General features: G+C 37.9%; 1 protein-coding gene across 5 annotated transcripts in view; it reads left to right on the top strand.

Annotated features, from left to right (window-relative positions):
• The window catches only part of PTPRK (protein tyrosine phosphatase receptor type K), a 380804-nt gene that overhangs the window by 177376 nt on the left and 185210 nt on the right, over positions 1 to 18218 (top strand). For all 5 annotated transcript variants that reach the window (XM_066315364.1, XM_066315362.1, XM_066315363.1 and 2 more), the window contains exon 6: positions 11198 to 11372. In XM_066315364.1, coding sequence (XP_066171461.1) covers positions 11198 to 11372 — 175 coding nt within the window. The remainder of the gene's footprint in view (positions 1 to 11197; positions 11373 to 18218) is intronic.

The raw sequence follows: 18218 nt of genomic DNA, 5'->3' as shown, positions 1-18218 counted from the left end.
ATTTTGACTTCAATTGGATTTTTATTGTTGGGGGAAGACAGGTTGGGGAGGACTGTTTGTATTCTTAGGGTTTTTTTTTTTTTTTTTTTTATTGGGTTTTGTTGATTTGTTCATGTTTTTTTTGTTTTTGTGGTTTTGGTTTTTTTAAATTTTTTTCTCGGGCTTTTAATTTTGGGGTTTTTTTGTGTGCATTTTTTCACAGCTTGATTCATGTCTAAATTATCCATATAAATAGTGCCAACAGGTGGAAAAAGATTGGGATGTTTACTACATGATATAAAAGGGGATTGTGGTAGTGTAATTCCTTGTAGACCTATTTAATCTTCAATTTTGTTTTAGTTTTTGGCCCTGATATACTAGATGTTCTATCTGTAAGTACATTTCCATGCTTATGTTTTTCCCAGTGTATATATAATTAAGTTCACATAGCTTTATGTGCCTAAAAATAAAAATGGACAAAAATAGGCACCACATTTCAATACACTGTTTACTGCTGTAATGAGAGTATTTTCATCAACACCATTTTCTATAAATGTATGTCTGTAAACATTTCACACAAATAGGGATTAACACTGAATTGAACTTCTCGTGACTTTCATGGCTGCAGATTCTGCTCTTGTTTGTTTTTGGATTGTATCTGGTCTCTTGTCCCCTTTAATATCCCTTTTCTGCCACCTCTGTATTTTACAGCCTCGGTGGACCAATGTTTGGGACAGTAAAACTCTGTCATTGAAAGATCAACAGTAAAGATAACAGAAGTTTTCAAAAGTCGAGGCTGCATTAATACAGAGCAAATATTTGCACAGATGAAGAGATTTAACTGGTTGAACAAGATCATCTGAAACACACCTTTGTGACAGAGTGAATAGTAGGTGTGGGAGCAAGGCAGAAATGCAGCTTAGATTCTTTTGTTCTGCACCTTTTCAACCTGATCTGCTATCAAATCTTTTACTGTTATGAGCTGAAGGATTCTCTTTATGACCTGCAATTATTAGCAAATTCTGAAAGACGTTCAAAGTCCTTAGTTTTTGTTTAAATGTTTAACAACATCGATGTTGTTTCTGAATTACATTCAGTCTTTCACAGTGCTTAGTATCTTTTTTACTTGTCATTCCCTTCAGAATGTCATGCTGGGGGCCTTTTTATCTCACTGTTTTCCAACTTCTCTTAAAATTTCCATGGTCGTATGTTACACACCAACATTGTTGATCTTTGTGTGTGTTTGATCTTACTGTTGTTTGATCTTACTGCCCACACTGAAGCTGTTGGGTTGTGCGACAAGAGTCCTTAAACCCAAGGTGGTAACCTGGGTATTCCACCTGTTATGCTTCGGTATGCTGTGATTTGTAAGCTCTAGGAATTAGCAGAATTTCTTGCTGAAAAATGCTTTCTTGTAGGAGGTGAGCATAAGTGTGTGTGTAGTCTTAAAGAAATGAATATGGTGAGGATAGATAGATACACTAATTAATTGGGTTTTGCCCACTTACTGCTGATTTTTTTTCTTTCTAAGGCTATGAATTTTCTTTCTTTGAAAAGATGCTTAAAGTACAAGGGATTTTTCTTTTATTAACATTTGATGCACCTTGCTGCTTTGTGCATATTGATTTGCTAAATTAGTGTAAGAAGGAGCCCTGTTTTATTCTATTTATTTCCCTGTGAAATATCATGCATTCCACTTGAGTTGTGTCAATAAATAAGCTTGCAAACAAGTTGCTTCTGCGTGGTAAGCCTATGTCCAGAATGGATATGTTATGTACTAAATTTTTGAAAGAATAGTGCAAGCAGGGCATTCTAAACATGAAAATGCAAGAATGGGATGGGGGCCCTGATTGCTTATTTCATTTGACGATTTCTGTTAGAAGAAAGCTTCATTTATTTGATAAGATAGTAGAGAAATAGCATTGACTGGGTAGATTAAATAACATTTGGGTATACCAAGATTCCAGAAAGCAGTGTATGTATTGTCCAGCATTTGTTTTGCCAATCTAATTGGGATATCAGAGCAATAGGGTTTTTTGCATAATCGGGCTGTGTTTAACAGCTTCCTGAGCTGGGAACAATTGTGGCTCCCAGAAGCCCAATACGATTTCAGTTTCTTATCGATGTCCGGTTTAGCTGGACACTCGTACAGTGCGGCGTGTAGAGCTTTTTGCTAGAACATCTGTTAAACCATATGTCTTGGCACCTGGTTCAGATGGCGATAACTGCAGCACTAATGAGTCCATCCATCATTGCTGAGCTTTGCATTAACATAGCATTGGATTAGGGAAAGCGGCTTGCTCTGGCTTTGCAGTCAGATGTGTTTTGCCACGGTCTGCGGTGATACCGTTTGCCTTGGCGAATCTGAAATTCAAAGGGGCTCCGGCTGCACACTTTTAAAGGTTTAATATGCGCCTTGTAATCCTGGGCAGATTTGCCATCTGAGCGGTGGCGAGCGGGCCAATCTGTCAGCAATAGCTGTGGGTGCTGGCTAACCGCCCTCCTCGTGGGCTGCCAAGGCTGGCGCCGCAGCCCTGCGCTCGCCCGTGGAGAGGCTCGTCAGCGTTAATACGGTCTGATGCAGCCCTTCTTTCTGCCAGAGGAGAGTGTCTTTCCTCGTGGAATAACAGATAATTAAAGCAATTGCCTGAGAGTAATAATTGAAAAAGTGAAATTAAACAGCATTATGGAAAATAAAATGCAAATTGCTGTAAAAACAATGGAGTCGGGCTGACCTCCCAGCGGTACCAACTGTTACAGGAGGATGAGCGAGCGTCTGTTCGGGCTCAAACAACTGGCTGCATCCTGCTCCCTTTGTAGAGGAAACTGCTGTAATCCTCAATGCCCTGTTCACCAGCATCTTGGGTTTTGGTGCGGATTGCCACAGAATAGGATGTGATATTTAGCATTCATTTTTCTTGCTAGGTACTGCATATATGCGCTCTTTAATAAGTCTTTGGACTTGGCACATGCAGATGGTATCCTGTTGATGATGCATTGTGCACGACCAACACAGTATTCCAGGAATTTAGATTAGAAAGGCTATGTAAGAATTCATGCCTCTGGCAAAGAGTTGAGGGACAAAGCATTGACCATTTTGTTTTGATTTCTGGAAGGGCTATTTCCTCTCAAAGGACAGAAGTTACGCAGCAGAAGTCCTTTCCTCCTGCTGTTCCCAGGTGAAGACATGGATTAGTATTTAGTGGGAAGGTTGGAGTGTGGGCTGTGGACCTCTGGGGTAAACCATTTAGCCTAACCTAACAGTGAATGCTGGGAGGCTCACTTTTGATGTCAGAAAAAAATGCATTTCTAATAGGAGAGTCTTGTCCAATTTAACTTTAGTTTTACATTGTTTGTATGTTGCTTTCTATGAGTTGCTTTCTAATGTAACTTTGCCTTCTGAGATACCATTGCATTTTGGTAGAGTTAATTACTGGTTAAGAGACCCTTTCTTTAGTTTGATAATAAAACATTTGATGCTACAGCACTTGCTTATTCACCATGTTCATTACAGTGGAAGAATGTTTTCTGTTGGTTTGCACAAATTTTATGATCCCTGAGTGTTAAGGAGAGCGGAGTATGCTCTGAATGTTAGAAAAGCTTTGTTATTTTGCTTTTTTACTCAGTGCTGCCTTGAGAGAGTTCAGAGAAGATGCCTTGGTAGCATCCGCAGGGTTTCAGCCATGGAATAGTGATGGAGAGTTTTGATCCCCTTTTTGGTTTTGGTCAACTGTCAAGTTTGATGCTTTTTGGTTTTGAACTGGAATAAGTCAGTCAGGCCTGCTTGCCCTAAGGAGGAGTGGGAGCTGTGGTTGTGTGGAGGCTGTGGGAAGAAAGAAGGCCTATGGCTCTGGCTTCGCTCTTCTCCCTGGATGGCACTGGGTGAGCCTCTGGGGAGACAGAAGACTTTTTTTGGATTATCATCATCATCTGCCTAAAGCAAGTACTAATTTGCACAGCAAACTGAGCTGTTTGTGCCAAACCTTCTTTCCTCAGCCAGTAAAATCCTGCTCAAGTCTACATCATCTTACTTTTATCTTGATTACTGACATTGGCTAAGAAGGATGTAAGTTCTTTTCTTTTTGTTGTGCTTGAGGCTTGCACAGGAACTTCACTTTCCTCATTTTTTCATATTGCTTGCTTTTACTTACAGAAAAGGTGTTTTTGAAAGGAAGTATAGGGAGGCACAGAGGACTCTTTTGCAATGACTTGTCTATTCTACCTTCACTTTAACCTCATCATATTTATGGTTTGTGATAAACAATGTGGATTTCCAAACCTTTTTCCAAAGTATATGAAAAGCTGCCTTGAAGTGATCTATTTGGCTCCTTGTAAATTACTTGACTTGTAGGTTATTCTGTATCACACACTCCCGACTCAGACATGGTTATAAAGAATATTCAACCCATGAAAATTACAGTATTCGTAACTTGTTTGTTTCACAAAGGTTTTTCTTTCCTCTATTTCCCCCTCCACCCCCCTCTATTCACCTTTGATGCTATCTATGTCATTTAACCCTGAATGAACCATTCTCCCTCTCTCCTACCTTAGTTTATCAGCTTCATGGATAAATATGGCAGTTTCCCCTGGATGCCCGGTCATCTTAGGTTTCAACAACATGAAATACTGTAATCCTCCCGGTCTTAATTCTGCCCCAGTTAGCTAAGTCCTCTGGTCTGCATAGCTACCAGTCATCTAGTTTACACAGCAGCCTTTGGACTGTGGGGTCCTGTGGCAGCTGGAGCCTCTGGTACTGGGGACTGTGCTGCTGGTTGTGGCCTCAGTGGTGGCTCCTTCCCCTCCTGCCATTTTGTGCTTTACAGCTACAACAGCTGCAGTGGAAGTTTGGTCTTTCTGTGTAGTCCTGGTAGTCACTCCTCAGTCAGCCGGTGGCTGAAGCACACACGTAAATGAGACACCTGAAATAAAGGTGATGTTTACAAAAAGATATAGTTATAAATTCCTTGGCCATTCTGTCCTATGGCTCTTGTCCATTATTGCCTGCATTTTCTTCTCCTCAGTGGTGTGATGTGCAGTAGGATGCATAGTACCCCAGGCCCTAGTTTCCTTTAATGGCTGCAGGACTTAATGAATTACAGAAGAATATGAGCAGCTGGTAAGCTTAGATGCTTTTACAAAAGGGTAAAATTGTCTGCTGAGAAATTTTTGAGGAGCTCTCTTGTGGTGTGTTGGCCCTCAGTGGTGAGTTTTTCTGCAACTTTTCTCCTTCTTTGTCTTCTAACTAAGAAGATTTTTCTTGTTTTGCACTGCAGGAATAAATACTGCAGTTCAATGTGCACTGCTCAAGGTGATGCAGACCTTAAATCACTGTGTCTGGGATCCATACTTCTGTGAGTTATGCAGTTTTGGTTGCGTGTTATTTTTTTTTTTAATCAAGGAGTCTGAGTTCAAGAACCAATGCTTTCTGAAAAGCTCCTTTATTTTTCTAAATTTTTTTTTTGCATGTTCAACATGTGTTCAATTAGGCTCAAACTAAGAGGCTTAAAAATGCTCAGTGAAAGTGAGTTGTTCTCATTTGTGTGGTGACATGGCCAGAGACACGGTAGTATGAATTTTGCTAGTTTGCCGCTGGTGGGGTTTATTATAATAAAATGAATTAGAAGTGCCACCTCTAAAGGGCCAGATGGCTCTCAATTAGATTATTTCATCAGAGATTTCTTCAGTAGGAGGGTCAGTGCAGCATGATAGAAATTTGGGCTACTTCAATGGGAAACTTGAGGAACAGCAGCGCGTCATACCAAGACATTTAAAGTAGTCATGGATTTTTCTGTACTGCAGTGAAGCATGCAGGATAAAGCTTGGCTTGTCACATTTCTTCATGATCTTCAGTGTATGTTTGCATGGGAAAAGATGTGCAGCTTTTTTTCTAATAAATGAACGCACAGTTTATTGGAAAGTAGAATTTTAATGTGGAATCTTATCCTGGCTTGCTATGCCTGAAGGAGACTAGAAAATTACAGCAAGTCCCACTAATTTCCTACTTAAAAAAATATGTTTAGTGCTTCACCTTAATAATCAATCAAACAAAAGAAATTGCTACTTCACCTTCTTTTAGTCTAAGAAGATGGGACTATTTAGGAATATTATTTAAGCTATATTTCTAATTCATGATCTGCTTAAAAAAAAAGATTTCGTAGTCTAAATTTTGTGGTATAAATAAAATTGGAAAAATAATCCCACTTTGTTCAATAATTAAATCTTTTGTCACAGAAAAAGATTAAAACTGTATTTATAACTTCCCACAATAAATATATGTCATGCTTTATTATGTTTCTAGTATGTTAAGAAATTTCAAAATGCCAAGAATTTCTTCGGGCATTTGTGTAAAAAAAGAAAATATACTACTACTACTACTACTACTACTGCTAGTAGTAGTAGTAGTAGTATAGAAATTGTTTTAGATTTTTCTCCATTTGGAAATTATGTCTTAAGTGCTCTAAAAGAATATGTACGTCTGTGGAAAAGTGACAGACAGGTGCATATAAAGTAAAATTTAAACACTATTTGTGTTTTTTACTCCTCTCAGTATTTTTTTAGGGTTTGTTGTTGTTGTTGTTGTTTTGCTTTTTTAAGCTTTTGAAAACATGGTCTGGCAGGGGTTGTGCTTTATTGCTGGCATTTGAACTATCCACAGTCAACCCTCTTTCTTTTTTTCCCCCATCAAAAAAAGACATTCTCCTTTTACATAATGAGTAATCCCAGGAATGTTTTGGAACATGTTGTTTACAAATTCCCCTTCCCTCAAGGCAGTAGAGGTTTTATGCCCTGGGCTGCTGGGGGCATCTTTCTAGCCCTTGTGCTGCTGGTGAGGTTCTGATTGCAGCTTTAGGGACTGGGTTGCTCAGACAAGCTGTGGACTCGTGCCCTGCTTACCACATATGACCTGCCCTCTCCTCTGCTGCTAGTGGCTGTGCAGTGAATCTGATCACAAGCTAATCTGTTTGGTGATGATAATACATGGGGAGGGAGTGTGTTTTCTGGAAGGTTTCTCATATTCCAGGTTGGCTTTTTTTGTGTGTGTGTGAGAGCAGGAGGGAAGGTGAGGAGGGATTGAGTGCAGGGCAGCTGATAGGGCACTGCTGCCAGAGTCATGCCGGTGTCACTGCAGCCAAGTGTTGACATCTTCTGATCTCTGGAGGCATCCAGGCATCCAGCCGGGAGCCCGAGAAGGCAACCAGAGTTGACTGTAATTATTAGCAGTACAGCGGACTTATTTTAAGGTGTTTACAGAAAGAAAAGGATGGGGATGTGTAAGGTTGAACTGTCCAGGCTTGTAAAAATCACTGGTGTGAAAGAAAAGGGTTTTGGAAGATTTAGAGGGAACATCACTGTAGACAGGTGTCTCATTGCTATTTAAACAAATAAAGCAAAACTCATCACTTTTCAATTTGAAAAGCTGAGGGAGAAAGGCTAATAAATTTTAAATTTGTGTGAGATATGCACTTAAATTCTATCAATTAAATGAGATGTTGGAGTTTAATTCTTTCGGTTCTACCCAGGTTCTAAAAGATCATTAAAAATTCCATTTCATATTTATTAAATGCTTGTTTTCTTTCATGAGGCAAAAGAGAGATATTTAAGACTAATTGGTAATTTACTTAAGATTGTTTTTAAGCTGCATAGGATTTGCTGTTGACTTTGTTTAAAATATAGATGATCTAATTTCATTGCCTGAAAAAAGTTTAATAAAATCATGTTCCTATCAAATTAAAAATAACCTTGAAGTCAGAGTGATTTATTTAAGATTGTAATTTTAAATGCCTGAAATGCCAGAATTAAGGAGGTTTTTTTTCACAGGCTAATATTTCTTTTAATCAAGTGTTTATAGACAGTAGTTCTTTGTGAAGCCCAGAGTTATTTTCACAGAAGAGGAGAACTGCCTAGTGGTGACCTCTCTTAAATGAGCAATTCAGGGTTATCAAATCAGACAGCAAGAGACTGGAGGAACCAAGGATCGCACAGGGTACAGCCATTACCCATTAGTATAACTCCACATTAATTTTAAATTAAATTTTTAAAACTTAATTGAGCAGCATTTTCAAGCTCTGTTCAGTGTGAGCAGGACATAAATTGAAACAGTATGTACCAGGAACCCTTAATAAGCAGAGAGCACTGCTGCCTTTCTTCCCTCTCCTTTAAAATCAGTAGTAATGCTCTGACATTAAAAAGAAGAATTTAATTAAGAGATCGTGACAGTGCATCTGAACTCTGACTGGCTAATGGGTTACCAGTGTAAGGGATATGTGCTGAAATGAATGCTGGGTTTTTTTGTTAACATTCATTTTTAGATGAGAACTCTCTTCTGTTTGAACTTTTCATCATTTTAATGATGCAGAAATATTCTAATGGATAATCTCTACATGAAGAAAGACTTTGAAAATGTAGTTGTGCAGCTGGATTCCCAAGAAACAAATTCTAATACAAAGAAATTAGAGCAACTGCCTCCAAGCCTTGTAAGATAATATGGTAGGAAATCACTGATATAAATAAAAAAGAAAATCTGAGGTGTTGTTCTAGAACTGTAAAGCTTGTCAAATTTTATTTTAATTAATTTCTCTGAAAGTGCATTAGTATTTCATTTTAAGTAGGAGCCCAATTCACTTTGTTTCTCAACTTGAAGCATGCAGATGACCTTAAGTAAGCAAGTTCTGATCTTCAGAGTGTAAATTATTTTATATAGTGTAGCTTGAATGTGCTTCTCTGCTGCAGATGACATGTTTGGTTTTCCAGTTTAAAGCATTGCACTTATTGAAATGGAGTCCTTCAGTTTAGAAAATTCCCTAAATGTATATTTTCCCTTCATAGCAGAACAAGAATGACTGAATTGCATGGTTTATTTGTCAAGTCTGCTATCATATTTGGTTTAAAGATTCACCTTCGGTTTATTACTGATTGCTTGGTATTTTTGAAAATCATATGACAAGTTTGTGTTTAGTGGGGGAGTTTGACTTCCTTCCTTCCAGGGCATGAGACAAGCCTGAGAGGAAGAAAGTACTGTGAGGTTTGTTTACTTTGGTTACTTCAAGGCACTAGATCCAAGGTTTATATGAAGTTATCATTTCTGACAGTCCAAACCCTTGGTTGATACTGGGGAGGTGGGGCAAGGGTGAGGAGGGGAGGAGGATGGGGACTGCAAGGCTTGATAATCCTGCTTTCAAATTTAGTGTTTTCTATCAAAAGAAGCCATCTAGATGGAGGGGAAGGTGTACCTCCCACAAAATATTTTCACTTTTGTTTAAGCATCACTGAAATAAAGTCTTTACCATCATCCCTCATTTGCTTGATATTGGAATTTAATAACTTCATCAATTCCTGAAGTTCAATAAGGCCTTTCATGTGTAGGAGCACAGGCATCAGAAAACTTCCTAATTTTTCTAAGTCAGATACCCACAGAGCTGAGGATGGAGCCTGTGTCTGTCACAGGGTGATGTGGCTGTACCACAGTTGGTCCAGGTGTCCTGAAACTCAGCATCTGTTTCTTTTGCCCGGGAACAGCCTCTCAGAGAGCACCCCTGTGACAACCATGCTTGTGGTTGTTATGAGATGATGAGAGTTTTAGGAAGAAGCAATAAGAGTACCGTTTGGAAGTGTCTTGTGTGCCATTGTGTTCTGGAAATCAGTTTTTGCTCTTGATATCTTGTGGCTCTTTCTGGCACAGCCCTGCAGAGCTCACAGCTGAGGAAATGGCAGAGAGATGGCTGGGTGAGGGAAACTGGATGGTGTCTTCCTGCAGTGAGAAAATCACACAATAAACCTGCAGCTGGTAAAGGTGATGGCATGGTCTTTGTGCTGCAATTCGAGTCACTGAAATCCGCCTGCTAGATATAAATAGAATGAATCTGTTTAAACATGTTAATGGCTAGAGTGAATGCTTGTTTCACTCTACCTGGTTAATCTACCACAAAACTGTTTAAAGCGACTAACCCATGCTAGGATGACAAAGGGTAGATGTAAAATGAAGGGTCTGAGTGTTGTGAAGTACTCTTGCCTGTGACAGGAGGCTGGCTGATATACACATGCGACATTAAATCATCTCCTTTTTCTGCCCTGTGCTTTGCCACAGGCTTTCAAGTTATTAAATTCTGTGGCTCAGCAGTAGTGCTTTTGGTGTTAGAAAGCTTGGAGTTTAAAACCTCAATGAAGTTTCTCATTCCAGGGGTTGATTAGAGCTAAAAACGTCCACAGAGGTCATGCTTTGCTGTATATTGAGCAGAATGTGGTTACAAGCAAATGCTGCTATCTTTCCAGGGACTGAGCAATGCTGAGTGCTCAGAAACTGTGTCCTGGTCAGGAAATAACATGCAGTTGATCCACAGGAGAGAGCAGTGACATTGTTTGTTCTCTTTGTGCATGTTTCTGAGTGTTTTTTAATGCTGACTTTTGGTGGAGGGTCTGTTTTTCAACTGAAATCAAAACTGAACATTTAATGTGAATAGTAATAAGGAAAACGGATCCCACAAGAGCTCAAACTGTTTCTGTCTTACTGACCTGTCACCTGTCCCCTCAGCTCCAGACAGATTAAATTTTTCAGTGATTTGTGATAACTATGTTTTTTTAAGAACTCTCTAAGCTCCTTCCTTTAAATGAGGTCTGTGTTATTCCTCTTTTAGTGCCTTCCTGCCCACCACTTTTTATTTCAGCTAGCTTTAGATGGATAGGTGGTGCTTAGTATAACAAAGCTAAAATTTTAGAAGGTATTGAACTTGTACAGATAAAAAGTAGCATTAAAAAGGAAACATTGGTTGGTTGGTGAAAAAGAGCTCTTGCCGACCTTTGATGTCCCTCAGTGCCAGGTTTATATAAATATATCTTACAATACACCCAGCGTATGTGTTGCAAATCAGCTTAAAGTTGAATGAATTTTCTTAGGAGTACAACCGCTACTGCTGGGCTGTCCTAGGATGATTCCAGCTATAAGGCAGTTGCAGTTGATTATGTAGTGGTCATGTTTTGTACCAGTGCAAAATCCTGATGGTACCTTTCACTGCCAAACTTGATTTTGAAATGCTATTGAGTACTGCTTGTTTCGTGAGGCTATCTCAGTACTGAGCTCTTCTACCATAGAAATGCATGGTAGCACGGTCTGAATGCGTTTGGGTTGAGGTTTTTGGTTTTTGTGTCTTCTTTGTATGATGATAATGATAAATACCTTTTGCATTTTTTGAGTTAACTCTGCCTTGATTACTCTTATTTTCAGAGAAGAAATGGGGAAGATATTCCAGTTGCTCAGACTAAAAACATCAATCACAGAAGATTTGCAGCCACCTTTAAATTGCAAGAGGTGACAAAAACCGACCAGGATTTATACCGCTGTGTAACTCAGTCAGAGAGAGGTTCTGGAGTCTCAAACTTTGCTCAACTTATTGTTCGAGGTAAAGTTTTATTTATTTTCGTTTTATCCATTTAAATGCTTTTAAAGCCAGTTCTTTCTGCTTACACTTTTTATTTAGCTTACATATGCCTTGATCTGAAATGGTCATACAAAGATAGCCCTGTGAAACTGTCATGAGATGAAAGACTGGTTTGCAAAGCTCCTTACAACTGTTTTCCATAGAATGCACCTGTGTAAAACCCTGATCCCACAGTGTGTGGAATGTGCCTGCATGCTTTTATGGGAATGCTATTTGTTGAACTTACGGTGCAAATCAGATTTCACCTATACACAGTTACCATTCCCTTTTAAAATCTGTTGCCTTGAGCACACTGGTAGTAGAACAAATAATACATTGTTCTGTTACCTGGGAGATGGATAGATAAAAAAAGTTGTAAGCTTTCACCTACCTAAGGACTGGGAGCTTTGTGGAGATGTTCTGTTATGATTTCCAATACAGAAGGAAAATAAAAAAAAACGAAAACTTGCTTTTCCCCACTTAAAATACTTTTTTGGTTGAAATTATGTCAAAAGTTTGCTCGTGCAACCATAGCTTGTTTGTGGTGTGATCAAGTTGGTGATTTTTTTCTTTTTTGCATTGTATGCTCTGGAAACATGTAATCTTGACTGGCAAAGAACATAGGTCAGCTTTCACTTCCAAAATTATGTGCTCTATGGCCTGGAATAAGCTACTGAACCACTTCTTAAGTAATTAAGTTACCTCCAAAACTACCTGTTTCATTCTTAGTTGTGATGAGGTTTACAGTTTTTTAACTGGGAAAAGGAAGGGGTGTTGTACAGAGTCTGTTTGTGGGGCTGTTTTGGCCAGGTAGGTGCAGGGATCCAACACACGGTGGGCTCCTGCTTGGTTCTTTATTGAAGCTCCGGGCTCTTTGCTTAGTTTGGCACCTTGTAGTCAGATACTGCATCTGGAATGGGGACAGGGCAAGCAAGTTTGTCCTCAGCTTGTAGAAATAAAAGCAGTGTAGGAAATGCCCTGACCTATTTTTTATCTGGTATTTGCTGGCAGAGGTATTTTCCCTGAGAGACCAGTTGATTGAGGTCAACCAGGTTTTATGGCTACTATAAAACATCAATAAAAATGGGCCTTGCTGACTATACAAAGATTTAGACACATGTGAAGAGCTTCTTTTTATTCTGTTAGATGCACCTTTTGTCTAGCAAACTGCAAGATGGTCTTCATCCTAATAAATTGAAATAAGTCCTGTTGAAGCACAAAAACAGATTTTGTTGTTAGAAAGGCAGGGCAAATCAATGTATTTATCCAATAAATAAAGCTTTCTTTTTCTTTTTTTTCCCCCTAGTATAAAACTGCAATAAAATGGTGTTAAGAATGCTATTTGTCTCAAAAAACCTCCAAACAATGAAACAAAAAAAACCAACAAGAACATAAAATTTCATAGTACCATCTTTTAAAATGCATCATATTGTCTTGCTGAAAAATTTAGGTAATTTCATAGATAACACCATATTTATGGCTCAAAACATAAATTTGATATTTAGCTATATATATGGCAGCAGTAGAGGGTGGGTTTTTTTTGTCGTTGTTTGTTTTTTTTTGTTTTTGTTTTTTTTTTTTTTTTTTAATTTTAAAGGTTTTACTTTTTATGTGCTTTTTATTGGGAATCCAAGAATTTTAACTTTTTTTTTTTTTTTTAATATACATATGCACACACATGTATACATATATAAATAAAAAAAATTTAAAATGCCTTAAACGATAAACCTTCCAAAAGCATTTTCATCTATTTGACATCATGGTAGAGAACAAAGATATATGTTTTATAGTTGGATTTATTGCTTGCTGTTGTATTTGAAAAGCAATATACAGTAATATATTTTCTTGTTTGTCTGGATAACTGCTAAATAAATCTTGTTAGCCAAAAAAGCATACCCATACCCTTAGGGATCAGCTATCCTGGTGTTAAAACTGTACTGAAAATTAACCATAATGACAGGTCCTATATCTCAGTGGCACTTTAAAGCTGACATCCTGCTACATGGATACAAAAGATGATAATTTTAAAGGAAATTTTTGGGCCACTGATATGAATTGCCTTTAATAAGAGCTGGCATAGTATTGCCCATTGTCAAAGATGACCCGGGGGGAAGAGTTTATTAGTGCATTTCCTTCTAAACTGAGAGTGACAGGGCATGCTTGGGGCCCTTTTGTTGCTGTTTGTAACAAATGAAAATTTCGCTGCAGAATTCTCATGCTGAAGAGTATTGATCTGTGTGTTCTCACAGCCAGAGGAGGGGGAAAAAAAAAATGATGAAACACAATTTACTTTGTCATGACTTTAGTATTGCTTCCAGATAATTCTGAGTAACGATAGGGTCTTTGGTTTGTAGAAGCCAAACTTTATTGACAATGCTGTTTATTAGAGAGCGAGGGATGAGGAGCAGGAGTTGTTGCACAGTAACTCAACACCTTGGTGTTTGGATTCCTGGCCAAGATATGGATATATCTTGGGATGTATCCCATGTCTATACAGACCTGTGATATCATAATGTGTAGATGTGGAGGCATCTGATACTTTCTTGATGAGCAAGCTGTAAGTTAGTCTTGATGAATAATGGAAGTTTCCAGTTCTATAATGTGCATTATAATGTTGGAACACCTTTATATCATTTTGAGCTTTAGCAGAAGAATTACTTTTAGTGGAGTTCTAAACTCTATTACAAATGTAGTTACCTGGGAGGGATGGTATACATTTCAGGACCCTGAAAGGGATAACTCAATTACTCTGATTAGTTTTTTGAAGAAAAATTTAACTAGGATAGGATTTGTAATTAAATTATGAGATTTTTACCAAAAGTAGTTTCAGTCAATGATTTAATGTCTCACCTTTGTTTAGAGCTGATCTTCAGCTCCCAGCTCAGTGGCTGCACTGTATTGATTTTTTTTTACATGGTTTCTATGGCATTGCTATTATTCTTGGATGAATGTAGCAGGAGTTTTCTCTTTTCCCTTCCTTTTACAGGAAGTTTGGTGCTGTCATTACTGTTAGTTGCCTTACTCTCCTGAATATGTCCATCTGATTAATTGTCTATTTATAATTTCCCTGGTAAACTGGCAATTTCTGGGAAGGGAGTTTCTTAAAGCCTTCAGGATTTTCTGGAACTTGAGGGAGATGCTGGGAGGGAGGAACAGTATCTGTGATAGGTAAGAGTGAATAAGAAGCCTCCGGTGGTTTCTTTCTTTTTTACTTGTTTCTTGCTTTCCTTTAAGAACAAGTGTATCTCAAGGTCTCTGCTGCTTAGTGTGGAATTGTAGAAATGAAGTGCCCAAAGAGATCACCTGTGCTCCGGCTCAGGTGTATATTTAATATATAAAACTGTGTAGCCTTTCCAAGTTACAGTATCAAATGTCCTGGTCTTCAGTCAGAAGAGAATTTTGCCCTGTAATCAGTTCTTACACCGTTTCATTTTTCTGTGCTCTTAAAAATGTACTGGAGGAGTGTTTCTCTGAAGTTGTCAGTATTTGCCAGAAAAGTTACTGTGTGCATCAAGAAATGAGGCAGTGTCCGACACAGCAGCTGAGATCAACTTCTGAGTTGATGTGGTGTGTTAAAAGTGACTGTGAGATGAGGACGAAGCTGATGTTACATTCTCATGTGGTCAGATAGCAAAACTTTGTAAAATAATCAAAATTCAGTTTGTTCCCATTTGGAATGTCTTACTCTTGGGCAGCCATGCAGAGACTGTGAAAAAGATTCACCATTTTCTTTGGCTGCAGTATGGGAGATATAGGTGATAAGTCTCTTTCTTTTTAATATATATTCTTGTAATAACAGTTTGTTGCCCTGATTGTCAAAAAAGGACCAAACCCCTTTCTTAAATAGTATAATAATGAAGTGAATTTTATATAATATGTTGGTATCCTTGCCCAAGTTTGTTTTGTTTTTAAAGTAGCTGCACATTGTTATAAAAAAAAAATTGTACAGAACTTGATATTATGCTATTAAATGCTGCAAAATCAGCAGGAAATATAGTTAATTTTATTTTGTGTAGTGGAACTTGCACATAGGATTTGGAAGAAAATGTTTGTTAGAGTTAAAGATAAGGTAATTTTAAAAAAAGGATAAAACCCTCAACATGTATGAATCAAATGCATTTGATAATAATAATAATAATAATAATAATAATAATAATAATAATGTGGAAAGTTCTATAATACATCTGGTTCTACTGATAAGTTTATAAGTTTTATTAAAGGCATAAAATGCAGCAATTTTTTATGGTTTTACTACATAGTTTTATCTTTTTGATATTTCTTCGCCCAACCAAAACATCTCTTCTGTGCTGAGTTCAAAGCAAGGGGAGGTCTCTGCCATGATTTGTAGTTTCAGTATGGAATTGTCATCGTGCACCTGGTAAATCCAAGTTAGTAACAGCAAAAAAAAGCAGTTTTCATCTACTGTCTTCTGGATGTTCTTCCAAAAATCCTAAGTTCTCATGAACTTTTTCTAGACATCTCACCTGTTTGTATGAATTTGTGGACATCACTGTTTCTTGTATTTGATTCGACATTGCAAGCAGTCTCTCTTCTAAAAGTCATCAAGTTCAAGTTTTGGTGAAATTTGTAATTATGTTTGCCTCTTCTTTGTTTGCCTTATTGGGCTGAGTTTGCCATCCTGTTATGTGAGCCTGGCAGCGATTTTTCTGCCTTCTTGTCGGAATCTCTTTAGGGATCTTATATAGGAAAACTAGTAATTTGGCTGGTTCCTGGTGATGCTAGAACACTGTGAAGATGGAGTTTGCCCCTGGCAAGTAATTCTCATGGGAGCATTATTCTTTTTCTCTTACAAGAAAGCTTTGAAATATTTCCATTTGAGAAAGCTGTGGACTGAAATGCACTTTCCAAATTTCACTGGTACTTGTTCTGTCTGGGAAAAAAAGTGAAATCTCTAAGCTTGCTTCAGATATGTGTACTCAATTTTGTGACTTGGTTTATTTGTTCAGTATAATAACAGACTTAAAAATATGTCAAGGAGAGCACTAGGTGGCAGGTAAAAAGTAAATACATCAGGTAGCCTGAATTTATATTCCCTGCTTACAAACAGACTGAAGTATTTTTATACCAATTTTGCAAAATGACCCATATTTTTCCCCACTATAATTTAGTTCTCTGATAAATAGGAAATTTGTAAAAAAAATTTGCCCCTCTGGTGATATTACCTGCCATCATAAATATTAGACAGTTCAGGTTATTAGTGATGCTTTGTAATGTGTTCAAAAATTCTCTCTCCAAGAGACAGTGGCTTTGGACTCTGTCTTTGAAAAGTTGTGAGGAGGGCCTTCAGTGTGTGTTTTTCTGAACTCACTGAGTTTCAGGCCAGAGAAGAAATTGAAGAGAGAGATTTTGCAGTCCAAATTATTGGAATCTGTGGGCTTTACATCACTACCTTGGCTAAATTTCCTTTTGAATCATCAGCAGACTTCAACAGAGGTATGTAAATATTTTATTTGTGTCAGAAGAGTCCTGTGACTACTGTGCTTGGTTCATAAGATACATTCCTAGAGTATAGATATTACTACTGGTATTCTTTTGGACACTCATCTCATTTTCAAAATTACTTTATACTCTTAAGTTTCCTCATTAGTTGTAGCCTAATTCTCTCATGGCTGTAACCCTGCAGGAAAAGCAGATAACAATGTCATAATTACTTAAAAGTAGTTGAAAAATAAGAAAATTATTTTGTGAAATTTTTCTCAACCTTACTAACAAAACATAAGTTATATTTTGGGTTTAAATTTAGATATAAGCATTCGTCAGAGAGTCAAGGATCCAATTACCTTGGTCTTTTTGTGGCATTCTCTGGTTTTAATTTCTCTACTCTATTAAGATCTTATCCTCTTTAAGAAGGTTTAACATGTGAATCTTCCTATTTTTCAATCCTCTGTTTTTTTTACAGCAGGTAAAGAGGGGCTGTCACCCTGAAGTTAAATCTTACCTCCTTTACATAAAAAGAATGGAACAAGAATATAGAAAAATGCCTCACAAAGTCTTTATACTCCTAATGAATACATTGAACCAGACAGAAGTCTCAATTTCATAATTCATCTAACATATCAGAAAAAATAGCAGCTTTACTTTCTGCTCACTCAAGTCTTCTGTGCAAGTAACTCTGCTCAGCTCCTTTGCTCAGGCAACATTTGCCTCTAGTTTATACAATTAATAGGTGCATTGCTCATTTTATTTAGGAAGTGCAGGAAAGCTGCTTTTGCTGGAAAAGCAGGAGAAAATAGTTTAGATGGGATTTTTCAAAGAAGCTGAAGAGACTGATTCACATGAGGTAACAGAAATGCCAGGTATTTGGCATAGGCTCCATTCCATCTTTCTGTGTTGAGCAATCCTGTCTGCACAGGTTTGCATTTGAAATGACAATCACAGAATGCTGATATTGAAAGGCACCTCTGGAGGTCATCTAGACCAAACCTCCCCTGCTCAAGCAGAATCACCTAGGGCAAATTGCCCCAGATCATGTCCAGATGGCTTCTGAAAATCTCCAAAGATGGATATTCTGTAGCCTCCTTGGGCAACCTGTGTCAGTTCTCAGGCACCCCTACAGTAAGAAAAAGTGTTTCCTTTTGTGAACATCCTCTGAAAAGATGTTCAGAGGGACCCTCCTATTTTTCACTTCATGCCAAGTGTTTCCTGTTCTGTCACTGGGCACCACTGAAAAGAGCCTGGCTCTGTCTTTGCACCCTCCCTTCAGGTGTTTATACACATTAGCAATATCCCTCCAAGCCATCTCATCTCCAGCTGAGTCTTGAAATCTTTCTAATGTGAGCTGGTGCTTTATTGTAGTTCTGATGTCTT

The sequence above is a fragment of the Sylvia atricapilla genome, chromosome 3 (assembly GCF_009819655.1).
Source record: "Sylvia atricapilla isolate bSylAtr1 chromosome 3, bSylAtr1.pri, whole genome shotgun sequence".
Classification (NCBI taxonomy): domain Eukaryota; kingdom Metazoa; phylum Chordata; class Aves; order Passeriformes; family Sylviidae; genus Sylvia; species Sylvia atricapilla.
This window is presented reverse-complemented; position numbering and strand designations above follow the sequence as displayed.